The 18,026-nt window shown below is 38.4% G+C and overlaps 1 protein-coding gene across 1 annotated transcript in view; it reads left to right on the top strand.

The window, feature by feature from the left end:
* LOC109033971 (uncharacterized) overlaps window positions 1-9,227 on the top strand; it is a 102,058-nt gene extending 92,831 nt beyond the window's left edge. Inside the window, exons 2-3 of the mRNA XM_019046859.2 lie at window positions 1,363-1,984; window positions 4,697-9,227. Coding sequence (XP_018902404.2) covers window positions 1,364-1,984; window positions 4,697-5,074 — 999 coding nt within the window. The 5' untranslated portion in view covers window position 1,363 and the 3' untranslated portion in view covers window positions 5,075-9,227. The remainder of the gene's footprint in view (window positions 1-1,362; window positions 1,985-4,696) is intronic.
* Window positions 9,228-18,026: the final 8,799 nt, after the last annotated feature.

The raw sequence follows: 18,026 nt of genomic DNA, 5'->3' as shown, positions 1-18,026 counted from the left end.
TTCCAACATTGCCACATGGGTCAGGCAATTGAAGAAAATATACGAATCTAGAGCTTATAGACGATAAAATGGACCACTAGACAAGGTACGAATTTAAGCAATCTGATACATGTTTCTTAACCAGAATTTCACGTAGAACACGATTCGCACAACGAAAATTACCGAAATCAACTCTTTTATGAAGATATTTAATGATTCTTGATGCGTGAATTCAAACCACCCGCTCATGAAAACTCAATGCTCTACGTGACTCACATCGCGCGCTAAACGTTATCATGACAGTCTCTGCGACATAAATATCTGGCAACCTCAATCTTGACGCTTTGGCTCAGTTATAGCAAATTGCTAATAGTTTGAACAACACATGATGGGAAATGAACATTGCTCGATTGAGAAGCTTGCTGAAATCGTTGTAGTGGGCGATTTGACTCACGTAGAGTTTTGAGTTTCTTGTGAGCGGGCAGTTAAAATTCCTCGTAACCAATGTGAAATAATAACGTTAATATCTTCGTTAGGAGTTGGTTTCCGTAATTTTCGTTGTGTGAATCGTTTTCTACGTAAAATTTTGGTTAAGGAACATGTATCAGATCGCTTAAATTCGTACCTTGTCTAGTGGTCCATTGAGGAAACTCAATGACCGGTAGCATTTGCTAATCAAGATAACTTTGCAATCGACATGATATAGACATATTCTATGCTCTGCCACTGAATGTGGTATCTTTTACTGAATAATATGCATTTGTAGTACTTGAATCGGAAAATGTAAATATAAATACCCCCGTCTCGTCACGTGTGTTTTACCGGGTTGGCGTCGACCATGTTGAATATTGCGTAGTATCTTAGTGCGGAAAGGGTGGATGGAACGACTCCTCTTACGAAATGTTCACTTGTGCCGTAGTATCTTTTTTTAACCAGGCAGCCCAAAAACACGCAAATTTCTTTCGCAAATCAGAAAATACACTAAAAAATGACCCGAAACTGTATGTATCAAGGTAGAAACGTTAAACTTTATAGATCTCTCGGCGTGACCTCAACTTAATATTCCAATCCAAACTGCCTAAGCTGAACACGCCCCCTCCTCAGTTTTGTGCTGGTACTCATTAGAGTTTAAATTTTTGACTCTAATTGTAATTTTCGGCAACTTCTCAACTTTGTTTTTCCCGCTAAATGGTGGTTTCTTTCACAGATTGAAAAGCTTTGAGAGTGTCTCAGACTTTCTTGATGCGCTCATCGTATTTTTTGAGCCAATTTCTGTTAGAAACAACTCTTTTTTCACTCTGGCTGAAGTTTGCAGCAGAGTCATTTTAAATTTTGCACAAAAACTATGCAAAATTTAACCTTCATTTTTCTTTTCTGTTTCAGGATGAGGCTGTGGCTAGCCACCATGACCCTCCTCTGCGCATGCGCACTCGCCCTCGCGGAGGACACCACTCGCACCAAGCGTCGACTGGTCCACGCCTCCACCGACCTTGACCTAGCCTCCCCTGACTCCAGCTCCCAGGAGGCTGCCACCCCCCTCGACTCCACGTCAGCGGCCACCCCGAGCCCAACCCCCAGCCAAGAGACCTCTGCAGGATCCTCCACGGCCCCGCGCCGCCGGCGAAAGGGCTCCAAAGGCTCCAACCGACGAGCCTCGAAACCGGGAGAGGAGAAGCCGAAACGGTCCCAGAACTCGAACCAGAAGAAGAAGATCGTCTCCAACTCGAAGCTCCTGTCCAGGCTGGGCTTGGCGCGCGTGGAGCCGGGTCCGCACTACAGGAAGCGGCTGGCCGGGGGCGCGCATGCCCAGAGGCCGGAAGGCTACAAGGGCCACCAGAAGCGGATCCTGGAGAACTTGGACTCGAGAATGTATGTGATCAAGCTCCCGCCCAGTTCTTACTACTACGCCTCGCATCATGATGACAAGTTCCGCGGTGCTGACCCCGGTCACAAGTCCTTCAACAATTTGGGAATTAATTTCGCCTCCAATGGCAAACCAAGCAAGGTGAGCTCCGCAACGTACTTTTGACTGTTTTAAAACTGTACGGATTGCATTCTGCAAAAAGGAATCGGAAGCATTTCAATGATGCAATATCAGCGCCTGCAAGGCTGTAGGAATACTTCACGCATTGCGCCAAACAGTGCGGTTGGCTACGCGACACGTATATTAGCGCCTACAAGACTGCATGAATACGTCTCGCGTTGCAGACGATTAGTTGCCGTTCTTTTGACGATGCTTGCACGGATTTTATGCAACTATTGTGCAACTTTATCCTAAGCAATAAAATTACTAAAATCAGGAAAAATAAGGAATTTTCATGGTAATTTTTGTTTCAAATTTAAAACTTTTAGCGAGTAAAATAGAAACTGCTCATGGATAATCAGGTTTTTCTTCCAAGGCGAGAGAAGTTGCACGAGCTTAGCAACATTGCAATGCTCCTGCTTCCTTTTTGTAAAATGCAATTCATATTATAATCTCGATAAAATTAGCTTGATTTGGATGTATTTCTGCTGAACAGAACCAGAGACAGGTGGGAAAGATGAGGTGTGCTCGTTGGTCGAGGGCCGTAAGAATGAATCGGAATTATAAAGCGCTCGTGACGTCAGCGTCAACGACCGGGACGAGGATCTTGCCGTTCGGAGTCTTTAACTGGACTGCATTTTAGAATTTGGAACTATAAATTCTGGTTCATTTGAAAAAACACTTATGTGCATAAGGAAACTAACGGCGAATACATTGTTTTTAAATCGGGCCAGAATTTATAGTTCCAAATTGCAAAATGCAGTCCAACTAATGAGCCCTATCCATAATGCTCTTTTGTCATGCCCATGGCTCATGAGTACCGCATACAGTTTGCGTTTAGTTCCGTTTGGTAGAATGTATATTCACACTTTTCCATTTCTCCACCCCAAAGGGAATCACGCCCGCTTTTACATTGTTCCTTCAGTAGCTCTCTACAGCACACCCTATTTTCCGCACTCGTCTATAGTTCCGCTTAGCAGAAATTTTTTCCATTTTATCGTGGCGCATTATTCGTCGTTCCTTGAACGAAGAAACGTTCCTCCATTCCAAGATCACAAAATTGAACCAAACAATCAGGTTTTCCACAAGGATATACTTGTGCAATGTTTTACACAAATTTGTCTGATTTTTCCATGCGATTAAAGGAACAAATCGTTAGATATTCAGTTAGAAAAGTCCAAGGTTTCCCTGGGAACAATGCAATTCGTGAGGGAAAATTTGGACTGAATTTATTACAAGAGAACCAACCCACGCCGGCGTTAAGCGCAAATCAGCGCCTGCAAGACTATAGGAATACTTCACGCATTGCGCCAAACAGTGCGGTTCGCCACGTGAGTCGTGACACGCATATTAGCGCCTACAAGACTGCATGAATACTTCTCGCGTTGCGCGAAACGCAGTGCACACTGAGAAAAAACTATGGCTTATAAACCTATTAGAGGTAAATATGGAACACTACTAATAGTAGTACCTCTACATATAATAATAGCACATATACCTTAGTTATGGTCTCTGTACCTTAATTAGGTACAGAGACCTTAGTATGGTTCACAGACCGAGAATCATTAGTTTATTTACGACTATTATAGGTGTTCCATATTTACCTCTAATAGGTTTATAAACCATAGTTTTTTCTCAGTGCAGACGATTAGTTGCCGCTCTTTTGACGATGCTTGCACGGATTTTATCACAATTGGGCCGAATTCATCAGAGAGGAACCAACCCACATTAAGTTGAAACTGAGAAAAAGAAGGTTCGAAGTTTCATTCCTGCATTAGGCTCAGTGTAGAAAATACATTTTAACCCCTCTTTTCACAAAGTAATTTCTATTTTTCGACTTTCAGTTTTTGTCAGGAGATAATACACAACTAGTGGAACTCATAAACATTCTTAACTCATTTTTTTTCGAAAACGTGGGTTGGCTCCTTTCTGATAAACTCGGCCAATTTCGTAACTCTCCCGGGCTCGAGTTGCATCCTCAAGTACGGCGAGGGGATTAGTTTCACCAGGATAGACTGACCTAACTTTATCAATTCTGCTCCAAAATAAAATATAAATATATTACTAACAATACTAATACTAAAATATTCAAAATGATAAATATAGTTTTAATAATTTATACATTAATGTTATTTATCATTTTAGGATTTTTTTATGAGTGATGAACAGGACTATCAGATTGAATAATATAAAGATCCAGGATAAGAGTTTAACAAAACATATGGATTGCATTTTGCACAAAGGGACCAGGACCATTGCAATGTTGCAAAGATTGTTCATACTTCTTCTGTCTTGGGAGGAAACAGTGATTATACATTAAGGGTTTCTATCTCACTCGCTAAAAACTGTAAATTTAAGATAAAAATTACCATGTAAATTTCATATTATTTCATGATTTCAGTAATTTTATTGCAAAGGATGAAAATGCGCATTCTTAGCATCATTGCAATGCTTTTGGTTCCTTTTCGCAAAATGCAATCCATATAAGTTGCAATTGTAAAATAAACCAAATAGTTTTTATCTTAAAGTTGTGCAAAAGTAAAAACTTATATTTAATTTCGGCTTAATATTTAAGAACTTCATGTGTCTTCGTACAATCTTAGTTAAAACCAAAGTAGAGGTATATTATTGTTAATAATAATATACCATAATACATATATTAATCATTGACGTTGATCTCTGCTTTGCCAACAGGTGTACCACTACAACATCCCGGTGATCAACAAGCTCGTCGGGAGGAAGACCAACTCCAATTTCTACAAGTATGACGACGACATCAACGACCCTCTGTTCCTGGGCCACGGCGCCGGAGAGAGCAGCGTGTACAACGTCAAGAACATCGAGAACCACCAATACCCTAGCGATTTGGGCCACTCCACCCCCGCAGCTCCCTCCATCACCGACCAAGACAAGGCCAGCCACAAGAAGCACGGCCCGAAAAAGACCGTCACATACATGAAACCCAAGCCCACGAAACAGTTCACTAAGTACTTCCCCAGCAATGGGAAACCTCACGCTTTCTACATAATCGAGAATAGTAGCAAGCCCTACTACCACAGGCTGCTGCCTTGAGTCACTTGATCCGTGAAATGAGGTTCTGTCGTTCCACTATGTATCGACGGTTTTTACTAGAATCCTATTAGATTAATTACATCAGATGCTGCCTAATTTATTCCCCCTGCTCAGTCCTTTTAAAAGGAAACATAGCAATATTCTGACGAGGGATTTACTGCCGTACTTAGGAAGAACGCCGTATGAACCTTCAAACGTTGCCAAATTTCCTTTGACAAAACATGAATTTCCTTGTAAACTTATGAATATTTTTCTTCCAATTTTTCAGATAATTTTTCTCGTACTTCCGCCGAAAAGTCTTGAAAATTTCAAGGGAAAATGTTCATAACTTTCCTCAAAAATGAACATTTTATCTAAGGAAATTTGGCAACTATCGAATGTTCATACGGCGTTCTTCCTTAGCACGGCAGTATAGGGAGTGTACAATGAATGAGCCTCTAGACAAGGTATGCATCAATGGCGAATCGTGATCGATCGATTATCGATATTTCCCTATTTGAAAGTATGGCAAAGAATCAATCATTAGGGCGTTTGTTTCAAACACCATGTTTATCGATCATTTTTCATTAGTTTAAATGACAGATCAATCGATATATCGCAAAGCACGTCACGCCACTTGGATGTGTCAAAGTATTATTCAACCAGTGGCGTGGCTTGCTTTATGATACATCGATTAATCTGCCATTTTAAACCTATGAAAGAGGATCGATAAACAGGGTGTTTGAAACGAACACATTAACAATCGATTCTTCACCATAGCTTCAAATCGGGAAATATCGATAATCGATCATTCACAACTCGCTATTGTATGCAACATGTTTTCTCCTTAAGGTTTTATTGGATAAATGAATGACACGACAAGAAGTCTGGAAATCAACTCTTGGACAAGATAATTATAATTATTTACAATTAACATTTGTTAAATGGCAATATACATATGACGTCATTTGTATAATATTACTTCTATTTGATCTTTGTTAACAATACTTGTTAATATCTCTTTCAAGAGTTGATTTCCGAGCTTTCCGTTGCAAAAATGGACGTATTTCTGCCAAACGGAACTATGTGCATTATGACGTGAGGCCTGTTATGCATATATTCTTATGGGTCTCAGGGCTCATGTCCTAATGCACATAGTTCCGTCCGGCAGAAATACGTCCAAAGAGTTCTCGACGTAAGATTCTGAAGAGAAAACAAGAGGAGCATTTTCTTACCTCAGACCCTGTCTAGAGGTTCTCGGATAAGCCAACATTGTACAACGAATTTTTACGTACATATTCACGCTTCGAATACATACAATGTCAAAAATTAGTAAACCGTTAATGCTTTTAATCTAAGAGAGAATAAGAGGTAATTAATTCGCCTCAGCGTTTGGAAAATGTCTGATTTGACTATGCTGACTGCTTGCGCTCAATGTAAATACAAAAGCACATTTGAAGAAAAAAAATTGGCATCTCAGTTTCCATTGCTATTTGGCCCTCTTTTTTAATGTTCTCTTTAAGGTTTTGTAAAAGTTTTTTTTGTTTAATTACTGTAGACTATGAATGAAATTATCCTACAATACGAGTCAAGCCAACGGTAGGAATACACTGAATAATTTTGGCCGACCGTTTTGGCTTCAGATAGATCAAAGATTTCCTTTTCCGGTTTGTTGATCGTCACTTTACTGCGAGGTTTCTCTCCATTGTAGGAAGGGCTTAAAAGGTATTGTGACATGTTGCTCACACAATGAAAAGGGTTTTTGACATAATGACTGCGGCTGCAACATTCACAATGCGTCAATATATTATTTCCCAAAAGTGCTATTGCTCAAAAGTTGTGCTTTTGTCTCCAAAGACAGATACCTAGCGCAGCTGCAAGTTTGGAAAATCTTTACAACTGCGGCCAAATTTCGTTGATAAAATTTCCTCCAGTGACATGTAAACTCTGTTGAACTCTACTTTCGCACTTTTGGTCCTTCTCTTACGTTGTGAGAGCACTGCTAGGTCGAAGTTTACTTGTTGGTGATATAATTTCCAAGGGACTCCACATCTATTGGTAATTTTTCAATTTAAAAAAATTAAAAATGGAAGCTCAACAGTTTTAACGAGGGTTAAACCTTGAAATCTTGATAGTAATGCAAAATCTTGTATGCAAAATAAATCACTGGCTGTGCGGATTTCACTTTTGCCAATTACGAAGTGTTCAAAATCTCAAAGTTTTAAAACTTATAAAAATTCTGGCAACCAACAATTCAAGCAAATCAGTTAAATTTCTTCGTCCAAAAGTGAACTTTGCAAAAATTGTGGAAAAAATATAGTCTGTTATTGATGGCATTTTCATTGTAAATATAATTTATTTTTTAAGGTTAAGTAATTTTCAAATGACACGTAACGGTTTGACATGATTTCATTTTTCCTTTCGACAAAAAATTGCCAGTAAACGTGAATTTTTTCCATTCATCGAACATTTTTAGAAGGAAATTAGGGTTTATTTTGTTATCATCAACATGAGTCCACGTTGTAAAAGTATACACCGTGGTGAATGTAGTCTCACTTCTTTTTAATATTATTTACATTCAAAAGCGGGTCTTTAAAAAAACGTACACTTCTGCAAAAAGATAGTTTGAAAACAAATCACTAAAAATTACAGAAGATTATTGTAACTACTACTTGAGCGTAAGGTGATTTTATAGAAATTTTTGTTCATACTGTACAAATGATAAGATTTTAGGATTTCCTAACGCAAAATAATACGAAAAAATCACATTTTTTACGAAAAATTCCCTCAAAAGCATTTTAGAATCTCATTGAAACTAACATTGAATTTTAGAAAAAAATCAAAATATTGGTTAGAATATTAAGGAATACCGGTTTTACATATTTTCCTGTAGAAGTTGGGTAGAATGGAATGTAGGCCACGATATTTCATTTTATGAAGCAGAGGCACTCTCACATGACGTTGTCTCCTGGACGAAGGAACGTAATTAACCCCATTCCAAGGTTGCACAATTGACTCAAATCACTAAATTTATTACAAGAGTGTACCTGTGAAATTTTTGCTCAAGATTTGTCTGATCTTCGCGTGAGATCAGGAGAAAAATCAGTGAAATTTTCAATCAGAAATGTCTCAAGATTCTTCTGGTGATGAACATGCAGTTTTAGAGGGAAATTTGGCAACATTGAAATATAGTTACGTACTTTCGTGAGGGAAACGGCGATGAGTGCAAGTACGTAATTATTCACACAACACTGAACCCATATCTTCCATACGTGATTGCTTCGTTCATCCACTCAGTTGTATATGTAAGTCACTAAGATTTAAGGTCAGTGAATGAGGGTCGAATAAAAATGCATCAACCCGTTAGATGAGAATTAAATCTGTAGACCAATCGCGGAGAGCAATTTATAGTAATTAAAAGGTTGTAAATGAGAGCTGGTGTGAAACCACTACCATCCGCCCACCATTTTATTCCTTTCCTCACCGGATGGACAATCGCTCGTTCAATAGTATGTGCCCCACTGCCTCAGAGAGAATGAAACCTCTTGTATGAGCTACTTTCACATCTTCAGCTCGAAAAATTATCATCAAATGAATCTAGCTATTAAAATAATAATTGAATCGACATCAGTGCATTTGAAAAATGTGCAAATGTACACAAGCTTCATAGGGTCTACATATAATATCTTTCAATTAAATTTATGTCTTCCATTGGAGAGCTTGTCTCGCTCATTTAATCGTGTCTTTCCTTGTGTAAAAGGAGGTTCGGTCCTTTTTTCTGATTTTCATTTATTTATTACTAAGATAAGACTGTAACTTGTAAATAGTGTAAATTCAGTGATAAGTTAATTTAAGTCAAATGTAAAAACCAAATTCAAAGAAAATCAAAATCAAGGATTCATTCTAAGTTAAACGATAAGTTTGTTCAATTTCTGTAAGTTTTTAAGTATTCGCGGAAAAATTTTGACGATAAAATTTGCTTGTAATCGTTTTGCAGAGAGAAAATGCTTGTGAAATTGATGTTACGAATTTCGGTGGTCGATGCTTTACGCTGTGCCGATATGCTGTTAAAATGAGCACTGTATTTTTTATGTAAAAATACAAACAAATATATTTTATATTTTGTAATGAGTATCTCATAATGAGTGATTGTTCAAGAAATTAAAATGTTCCAAATCAAAACATCAATCGTTTCCTTTTTTGAATGATTCCCGATCGAGTTACGCCTCAGCTAAGTTGCTTTTGAAAATATTTGAGTGCGTTTGGAAAACTTAGCATGCACTACGTAAATCGTTTCTACGACTCAAAGAGTAAGATACTGAGATTATGTTCCATGTATGACTGCGTTGCCATACTTGCATCTGATGTTCCCCAAGTTTAAAGTTTCAGGCATTTTCAACCAGTTTTCCATGAAAACTAAAGTGGCATATTTTGCAGAGGTCAGCAATGACAGGTGCTCTTTTCTTTTCTTAAGAAGGAGCAGGTCTTGTGTTCTCGTATAAACGATAATCCTTTATGAACTCTCCCACGTAAAAAAGAATTGGCGAAAATGATTAAAATGTATTACAACTCAGTTGCGTATAAAACAAATAAAATCGGACCGGTTTTGAAGGCTTTCCTTCATCTTTGGCGAACATTGACCGAGAGAGAAAGCCTTCGAATCCGATCCGATTTCATTTAGTCTGTTTGCTAGTAAGTTTTAATAGTTTTCAATGATTTTAGTCATTTTAGAATCTCCTGCAGTCCGTTTTACGTGTTCATTGAAGAATAATTAACGCAGAATTTCATAACTTTTTACAATAATTATCCTCAAATATTCTTACACAAGCACACAAAATGTATTATATCGCAAACTAGAATTATTTAGTACATTTCTAGCAGAGATGATTATTTTTCCCGTTCAGTATTTTTAAATTGGTATTGATGCATCGAACTATCTCTATATAAAGTTTGCGTAACAGTCACGTTATGGCCGGTCTCGTATTTCATAGCTATTCCAAAGTTCGTCAGACGGCGCGTAACTAGCAAGCAACAGTTTTGTGAGGCCGAACCAAGCGCCTTCAAATAGGTGAGTATGCAACGAGCATATGATTTATGATCGAATAGTTGCTCGTCAACGTTTTGGAACTAATAAATAAAGCGAACTAATTAAAGCCATCCTAATTTTATATAACTCATCAGCCGTGAAGAGAGAGCGTGGCGTATAATGATGTAATAAATAAAATTTGCGTATTACTGATTAAAAAATAAAATAAAGGTCTGTTACTTTACAGACTTTTTCTACTCCTTCAGATTCGCCGTTTGATCAAAATAGTTGATTGTTAATTAAATGATTTCAAAAGAGACACAGAAACAGTTCCAACTAATATAATATTACAAATCTATGATGATAAGATGCACAAGAAGTCAATTTTTTGTCAAACCTTGTGCCTTTGTAGCGTTTTCTGTCAAAGAGCTCGTATAAAGGTAGATATGAAAAATGAAAAATCTTTTATGGATTTTTGCAGTCAGGCATATGTCCGAAAGAGTCATAGAGTCTATCATATACATGCGTAGTCATTACCTCATTTCGCATTGGTATCAAAGTTTATTTCAAATCAAAATGTTTGGTTTAGCAGGCGCATTTTAGACATCCAAAACGCTCCATCAACGTAATATTAGAATGTTTTTATTCATGAACTTATCCGACAACTCTTGTGACAGTATTGAATCCTCTGCTCGGAATACAAAATGAGAAAAATTCGTCAAAGAACAGTAATGCAGCACGGGAAATACCGCGAGCTAGACATATCTCGAGAGTCACGGAAACGAAATACTTCCAGGCTGAGTCCCTCCTTCATCATTTATTCTAATTATCATTTCAAGGTGCACCGTTAGAAATCTGAGAATGAATTGCGAGGGTGAAGTATGTATACAAGGAGGTGCCAATAAAACAGTTTTCGAGGAACATACTCTAAAATCTCGAGCACAATACAGTTTACACCGGCGCTCTTTTTTCTACTTGCGCGTTTAAGTCTCTTGACTCGTCCTCACAACTATCAAAAGTAAATTTTACTTTACTGGCTAGATAACAGTGCAAGGTCTCTAAACTATATTTGCTGAACGACTAAAAGCGACGAGCTTCACAGGCGTTCTTTTTTCTTCTTGCGCGTTTAAGTCTCTCGTGTCGTCCTTATATCTACCGAAAAATACTCTTATACTATAGAGTAAATAAGAATACAAGGTCTCTAAACTATTTGTCTATGGTGTTATCTCTCCAATACTGATTTGAAACGACCGAAAATAACAGTGGCGTGGCGTGCTTTTTGCGATGCATCGATTGATCTGCCTTTTGAACCTATGGAGAGGGATCGATGAACAGGGTGTTCGCAACGAACACCTTAATAATCGATTCTTTACCATAGTTTTCAAATGGGGAAATATCGATAATCGATCATCACGCTTCGCCACTGAAATGCAAATCATGAAATGTATTACCACGAATTGATTTTACTCGTATTCCCATCACTTTTTACTTTCCGAATTCACCTTTCATTCGAATAGACTTATAAAAGTGTGCAGTTCTGCGCTTTGACACGTGACGATTTGCGTGTTCGAACCGTCAATGTAAAAGTTCTAAAATAACGTGGATCGAATTGATCAGAGTTCACATTTTGGGGGAAAAAAGGAGTTGGAACTAGTTTTCACTGGAAGAAAGTGAAGTTGATTTAACATTCTAGATGTAAAAAAAGTGTGCGAGAACTTGTAAAGTGCTAAATTACCCGCTACAGTAGTTAATTTAGCAATGCCAAGATGTAAAACTAACTGCTGTGGCAGGTAATTCAGCATTGCATAAGTTCTCGCACACTTTTTTTACATCTAGAGTGTCAAATCAACTTCACTTCTTTTCGATGTTGAATTCAACTAGTCGTAAATTTTCCCCTGACGAAAATCAAAGTCAAGAGAAAATATTTTGATCGTGTAAATAGTCATCAAATTTTGTGCTTGTCATTAAATTATACAGGGAAATAAAACTTCAAACCTTTTCCTCGCGGTTCAAAGTTGCTGCGACATTGTGCGGTTCTGTCAAACTCGGTCCACATCTTGTTGTCCCTCTGACATAAGGGGGTATCTCTATTTTCACATCATTGGCGGATGCAGCAAATTGGCAACATTGTCTTTACTCCATTTAAACCTATGGAAATGTATCGATTCTTGAAGGGGCCAAGTGCTCCGACAAGAATCGATTTTTAGCATAGGATTAAATGGAGGAAATCCGGTGTTGCCAAATTGCTGGATCCGCCTCTGTTTCACATGAGCCCTGTTCTCCATATAACTCCATGCTTTTCAGGGCTCACGAGTAATGAAGATACGCGCCAAGTCAGAGGAGCGACTATATCTTACAATACGGAGACAAAACATAAATTACGTAAAAACAATACAATTTTCGCTGCCTTTATAGTTTAAAAGTAAGTAAACTGCACACCGATGTCCGACCAAAGAAGAAAGATCAAGATATCCAAACTGATTGTTTCGAAAAGGAACATGTCCAGGTTAATATGCACCCTAATTTTCATAGAATCACCTGAGTTCAACGGCCCACGTGAGTTTGGAAACGTTCCCTTCAAAACGCGACTCATTAAAACGAAAAGATGCCGAGAGGAAAAACACCGTTATATCGTTTTAAAAATACGTTTTCCTGGAAGGCCTAAAATAAACAATGGATAAACGGGAAACGCATAAATAATTTTCTAATTGTTCCGAGAAGCCATACTTCGGATCATCTCCGGCGAGCCTGAGTGAATATATTACCTCGACCTGAAACTCATCAAAAACCGATGTCAATAGTCCAATACCCGGTGCAGCTATTCAAATTTATATCAATAGGTCATAAGCTCAGCGATTTGATAATCGAATCGCTATCGAACGACCTCGATCGATACATCCGTATGTTAGCCATGCTAACTATCGATCCATCGATTGGACAATGTCTCAGAAAGCGTTCCGGTCATAGGTGTTCCGGGTGCGTCCCGCGGGAGAGAGTCGCACACATGCGCACACCAACACGGATCTCACACACACATGAAACTCGCAGATTTATGGGCGGAGGAGTGTCTCGGTGATAACGGCTGTGCCATGCGCAGTTTATGCCGTCGGATCCTTGTTACCGGCGAAATTGAGGTTTAATAAATAGGTGGTGGACGCCGCCCGCTCGGTGGCGAAGCGCGGATCGATATTTTCCCATTGAAAGGTATGGTAAAGAATCGATTATTGGGTAATCGATTCTTTTCCATAGGTTTAAATGGTTGATCTATCGTCAAGTCGCGTCGATTGCCGGGAGGGAGGTTTAATGATATTTGTTTTGAGAAATTGCCGGGGAGAGGATGGATGGGTGTTTCGACTAAAGTGTGGACCGTCAATCGATTCGATTGAGTACTTTGAAACCTATGAAGCCGGGCCCGGTTGGCCTAGTGGTCAGCGTGTCTGACTCTGGGTCAATAGGTCCCGAGCTGGAATCTCTCTAATGGGGACACATTTTCACGGATGAGACTGACTGGTGAATATGCAGAAATAGGTTGTTTTCGGCATTAATATTTGAAAATGTAGAGGACGAGGGCCCAGAGCACCAACATAGTACTATTGGATTGCACGGTGTTAAATTTTTAGAATTTTTCAATCATTTTTGGGATTCTAAAAAAGTATCTGAGAAACCACAAAAATTGGCATTTTTAGTAAAAAAAGAAAAAAGGAAAGCTAAGGCCTGAGGTGGAGAGTGAAAAATTATTTTGTAATTTTTTACATCACCGTGAATTCGTTTTATGATTCACTTTGTTACATAAAAAATCACTGTGTCGTATCGGATTTCAGAATATCAGCGGGGTTCACTCTTTAGGGGAGTTCTAACCCCTTAAAAACACATTTGAAAAAAAAAAAATTGTATTTTAGTATTATTTTTACTTAAACAGTACGCTTCTGTAGGCTGGTGGTTTAACCTCAGATCGCCTTGTGTATAATTAAAGTTTGTTAAACCGAACTGATGCTAAAGACCGAGCTAACTTCCTATAAAGCTGCCGTGTTAAGGAAGAATGCCATATGAGCTTACTGGTGTTGTCAAATTATCCTTCATAAAATACGAATTTGTAGGGTAACTTATGAATGTCATTCCTCCAATTTTTTTGAGGATTTTATTTCGCAATTTAATCTAAATCATCTGAGAATTGAATCAGTGAGTTCGAAAACACACCAACTCGGTTTTTTTTTTTTTTTTTTTTTTTCGATTTTCACTTTTTTACGGTTTAGTAACACTTATGGCTATAGAAGCATCTGCACGCAAAAGGAAATTTTGAAATTGCAATCGGAAGTGCTCGAAACAGCGACGGGAAAAGGGAAGAATCGAAGTATTTCATTGGAAATACCAATTTTTGGCCATTTCAAGGGAAACGGGTGACCGTCCGATTTCGCGGTTTTCTTTTTTCGGTTCAGTATATCTTGTGCCGACAAGTTATATAAATATTCAAGCGTTATTCAGGTCGAAAAATATAAATTTTTCAGGGCAGACTATGAAAAATCAGTATCTGAAAGTCGGTGAGAACGAAAACACACCAACTCAGAAATTTTTAAACACTTAATTCTCTGTCATCAAACATGGTGTATCGATTTCAACTTGGCGCTTTACAAAGTCTCTAAGTACTTGTCCTTTGGCACCAAAAGGGTTTTTCTTAAACCAACTTCTTCGCTAGCTGCGCAGTTTTCGGTGTTTCCTGAACAATTTGTTTTTCCAGGTTGTTGTGTTTTCGAACTCTTTGATTCAGTTGTCCTTCATAAAATACGAATTTGGGGGGAAACTTATGAATGTCATTCCTACAATTTTTTTGAGAATTTTATTTCGCAATTTAATCGAAATCATCTGAGAATTCCAAGGGAGGTTACTCATAAATTTCTGCAAAAATGAATATTATATCACACGAGATTTGATAACATACAAATGCTCTTACGGCGTTTTTTCTTGGCACGGCAGAATGGTAGTATGAACTTCAAGATTTCCTCCATTAGAAGGGGTTAGGTATTCGAGGAACGGATAAAACGGCCGTGGAATGGTTTATGTGCGAGGCGGTGAAGTTCTGAAGTAAACTGCCCAGTTTCGCCGGGGAGCTTCTGCTCATTCGTCGACCCTTCCAGTGGGAGGAAGAATCAGTCGTGATATAATACCGCGGGATGGGAGTTGGGAGTCTGCGATGAAATGTAAGGAAGCCGAGGATTAATTACCCGGCGCGACCGAAGACATGCGCATTTAGATCTCCCAGTTAAGATCTCCTGACCCGGGACCCGGCTGGCCGCGGCGGTCATGAAAAATTGGAAAATAATTGTTGATTAATACCCCTTCGCTCCGATGGTGAGGCCGGATTCGATACTCGCAGAATAAGTTATAAATCATAATTTGCGGGGTCCTCCCGTGCGCCTTTGCGTTTCCTCTGTTGCCAAATGTGGAATTTTGAGCCGTTTTATTTTACCAGATATTCCGGGGTTCCTGGAATGGAGATGTTACATGTGTGAGGAATTTGCGATTTGACTGTTGATTCTTGTGAAAAAGTTCGCGAGAAACACGATGGTGCCACTGGATTTTTCTGGAATCAACTCCCAAGCTCAAAAAAGCTCTCAAGTTGAGGCCAAAATGGAGGGGGTATCCCTTGCTATCCTGAGAGTCCACCTCTACATCAAGACAAACTCTCCATGCTAAGATAGGGAGCAAATACACTGACAGGGCTGCCACTTTATTTGGGGACTCCAGAACTGAAAACACGGTATCACTGCTAATGAATTTGCTCCCTATCTTTGCATGGAGAGTTTGTCTCGATGTAAAAGTGGACTCTCAGGATAGTGTGGGATATCCCCTCCATTTTGGCCTCAACTTGGGATCTTTTTTTGAGCTTGGGAGTTGATTTCATAGAAAATCAGTGGCACCATCGTGTTTCTCACGAACTTTTACATAAGAATCAATAGTCAAAACGCAAATTCCTCACATATGCAACATCTCCATTGATTGGGATTTCATAAAGTCTGGGAAAAATTCCGATTGGTCAAAAGGTCCGGGAAAAAATTCCGAAATTGTCGATGGATTTAAATGTGCAATTTTGAGCCGTTTCATTTTACCAAAGATTTCAGGATTCTTGGAATTTATTAGGATTTCCAAAGGTTCCGGGAAAAATTCCAAAATATGCCCGGATTCAGCTCCGAAAATCGTCAAATTTTACCAAAGGTTCCGGGGTTCGTGGAAGTGATTCAGATTTCCAAAAGATAGAGGAAACATTCCGATTTGTAAAAAGTTCTGGGAAAAGTTTACGCCCGGATTTAGCTCCGATAATCGTTGAATTTGTTAAAAAAGAAAAAAATCGACTTTGATCATATAAGCGGTCAAACTGACAAAAACCCTCGGAGTTCGGAGAGAATTTTAAAAAAAAGCTGGAAATTCTAAAGATTCCGAGAAATTGCAAAAGATCCGAAATTGGGAATCGATTCTGTAAAATAGCAGCATTACAACCTACTTTAATAAGAGTCAAAATTTTAATTTACCATATTCTTACTCCAAATAAAGAACTGAATGAAAGTGAATACAAATGATTTCATTCACGAACAATTTTGCAACTGGTCATTTTGCGAGCTCGTATGAGACCAAAGTGCCACTAGAGATTCAATGTGCAGATTAAACGGCGCAACTGGGTATAATGGAAAATTAAGCCCCGGTGAAATTGGTTTTTCTGGCAACAAACTGAGGAGAGAATTGTTCTCGCTTGTTCTTTCATCACTTTTTGTTTTTCTTGTTAACTTGTCTCCTCGCAAGGCGTCAGCTCCCGTCCACTTGTTTTGCATCAAGAGGATTTATGTTCGCTTACTCTACATTTAATTCAAGATGGAATTTTTTATGAGACAACAAGCCGGATCGGCTGCTCCGATGAGGAGATATGCGTATATAAACCAAACCCTGTTCCCGAGTAGTTTAGGAGTTATTCATGCATTCAAAAGCATTCGAGATCAACTTTATCTTTGAAGAAAAGAGAATGAAAATGATATGTTGAATGAAATCAAAACATTGAGTAAAGAATAGATACTATGTTGCAGAAAATGCAAAATTCACGAAAAAAAAAATACTTTATTTTCCAAAAGAAAAACTCGAAATTAAATTGAATTGGTTTTCGCGATGAAGAGAAGGATACAGTTAGTACACTGAAAAAAAAAAAAAAAAAATGCTTGGCTCACGCATGCTGATTCTTGAATTTGCCGCCCAGAATTTATTTCATCTTGATTTAAGATTCTTTTTTTTCAGTGTATACTGATCGGAACGTTTTGTGCCTCCAATGCGAAAAGATTGTCAAACTTTCAACTTTTGGAATTTCTATACTTTGAAAGTGTACATTCAAAACTTTGTAAGCGACATCACATGTTGATAAGATTAAGCAAGTGTCTTTTTAATTTAATGGAAACTGGATAGCTTTGAATAGAAATTCTCGTCATGAAAATAAGGCCAACGTGACAGAGAATAATTCTCAATAAAAAATTCATGGAGCTAGGGTATTTAGATTATTTCGTGGTCACCAGCATCATGTAAAATCTTTGCAGCTTTTGTATGCGCTCACTAGGTTTTGAAATTCCACTCTTAAATTGGCATGATTACCCTAAAACTTGGTTTTTTTTTAAAAAAGAAAGAAACGGGTTGAGTGTGTATCAACGAGTTGTAAAATTACGTCATCGCGTTAGCTACGTTTACGTAACCGAAAAAAGATTTTCCGTAATGAAGAATAATTCATTATAAGGATCCATATGATCATGGAAGTCGTGGGCTGGGTCTCATTTTATTGCAGAGGTAATACCGAATTTAGCCCCGTCAATTGAACGTTTTTCGTGCAAATGAATTACTTCAAACAGCCCACGCTTGCCACTCAAATAGTTGATGTTGTCACAGGCGTGACGCAGGCTAGAAAATTTCGGTGAAACTCTA

This window comes from Bemisia tabaci, chromosome 8 (genome assembly GCF_918797505.1).
Source record: "Bemisia tabaci chromosome 8, PGI_BMITA_v3".
In the NCBI taxonomy this organism is placed as follows: Eukaryota; Metazoa; Arthropoda; class Insecta; order Hemiptera; family Aleyrodidae; genus Bemisia; species Bemisia tabaci.
Note: the sequence above shows the minus strand (reverse complement) of the source record. Positions and strands in the feature narration are given on the sequence as shown.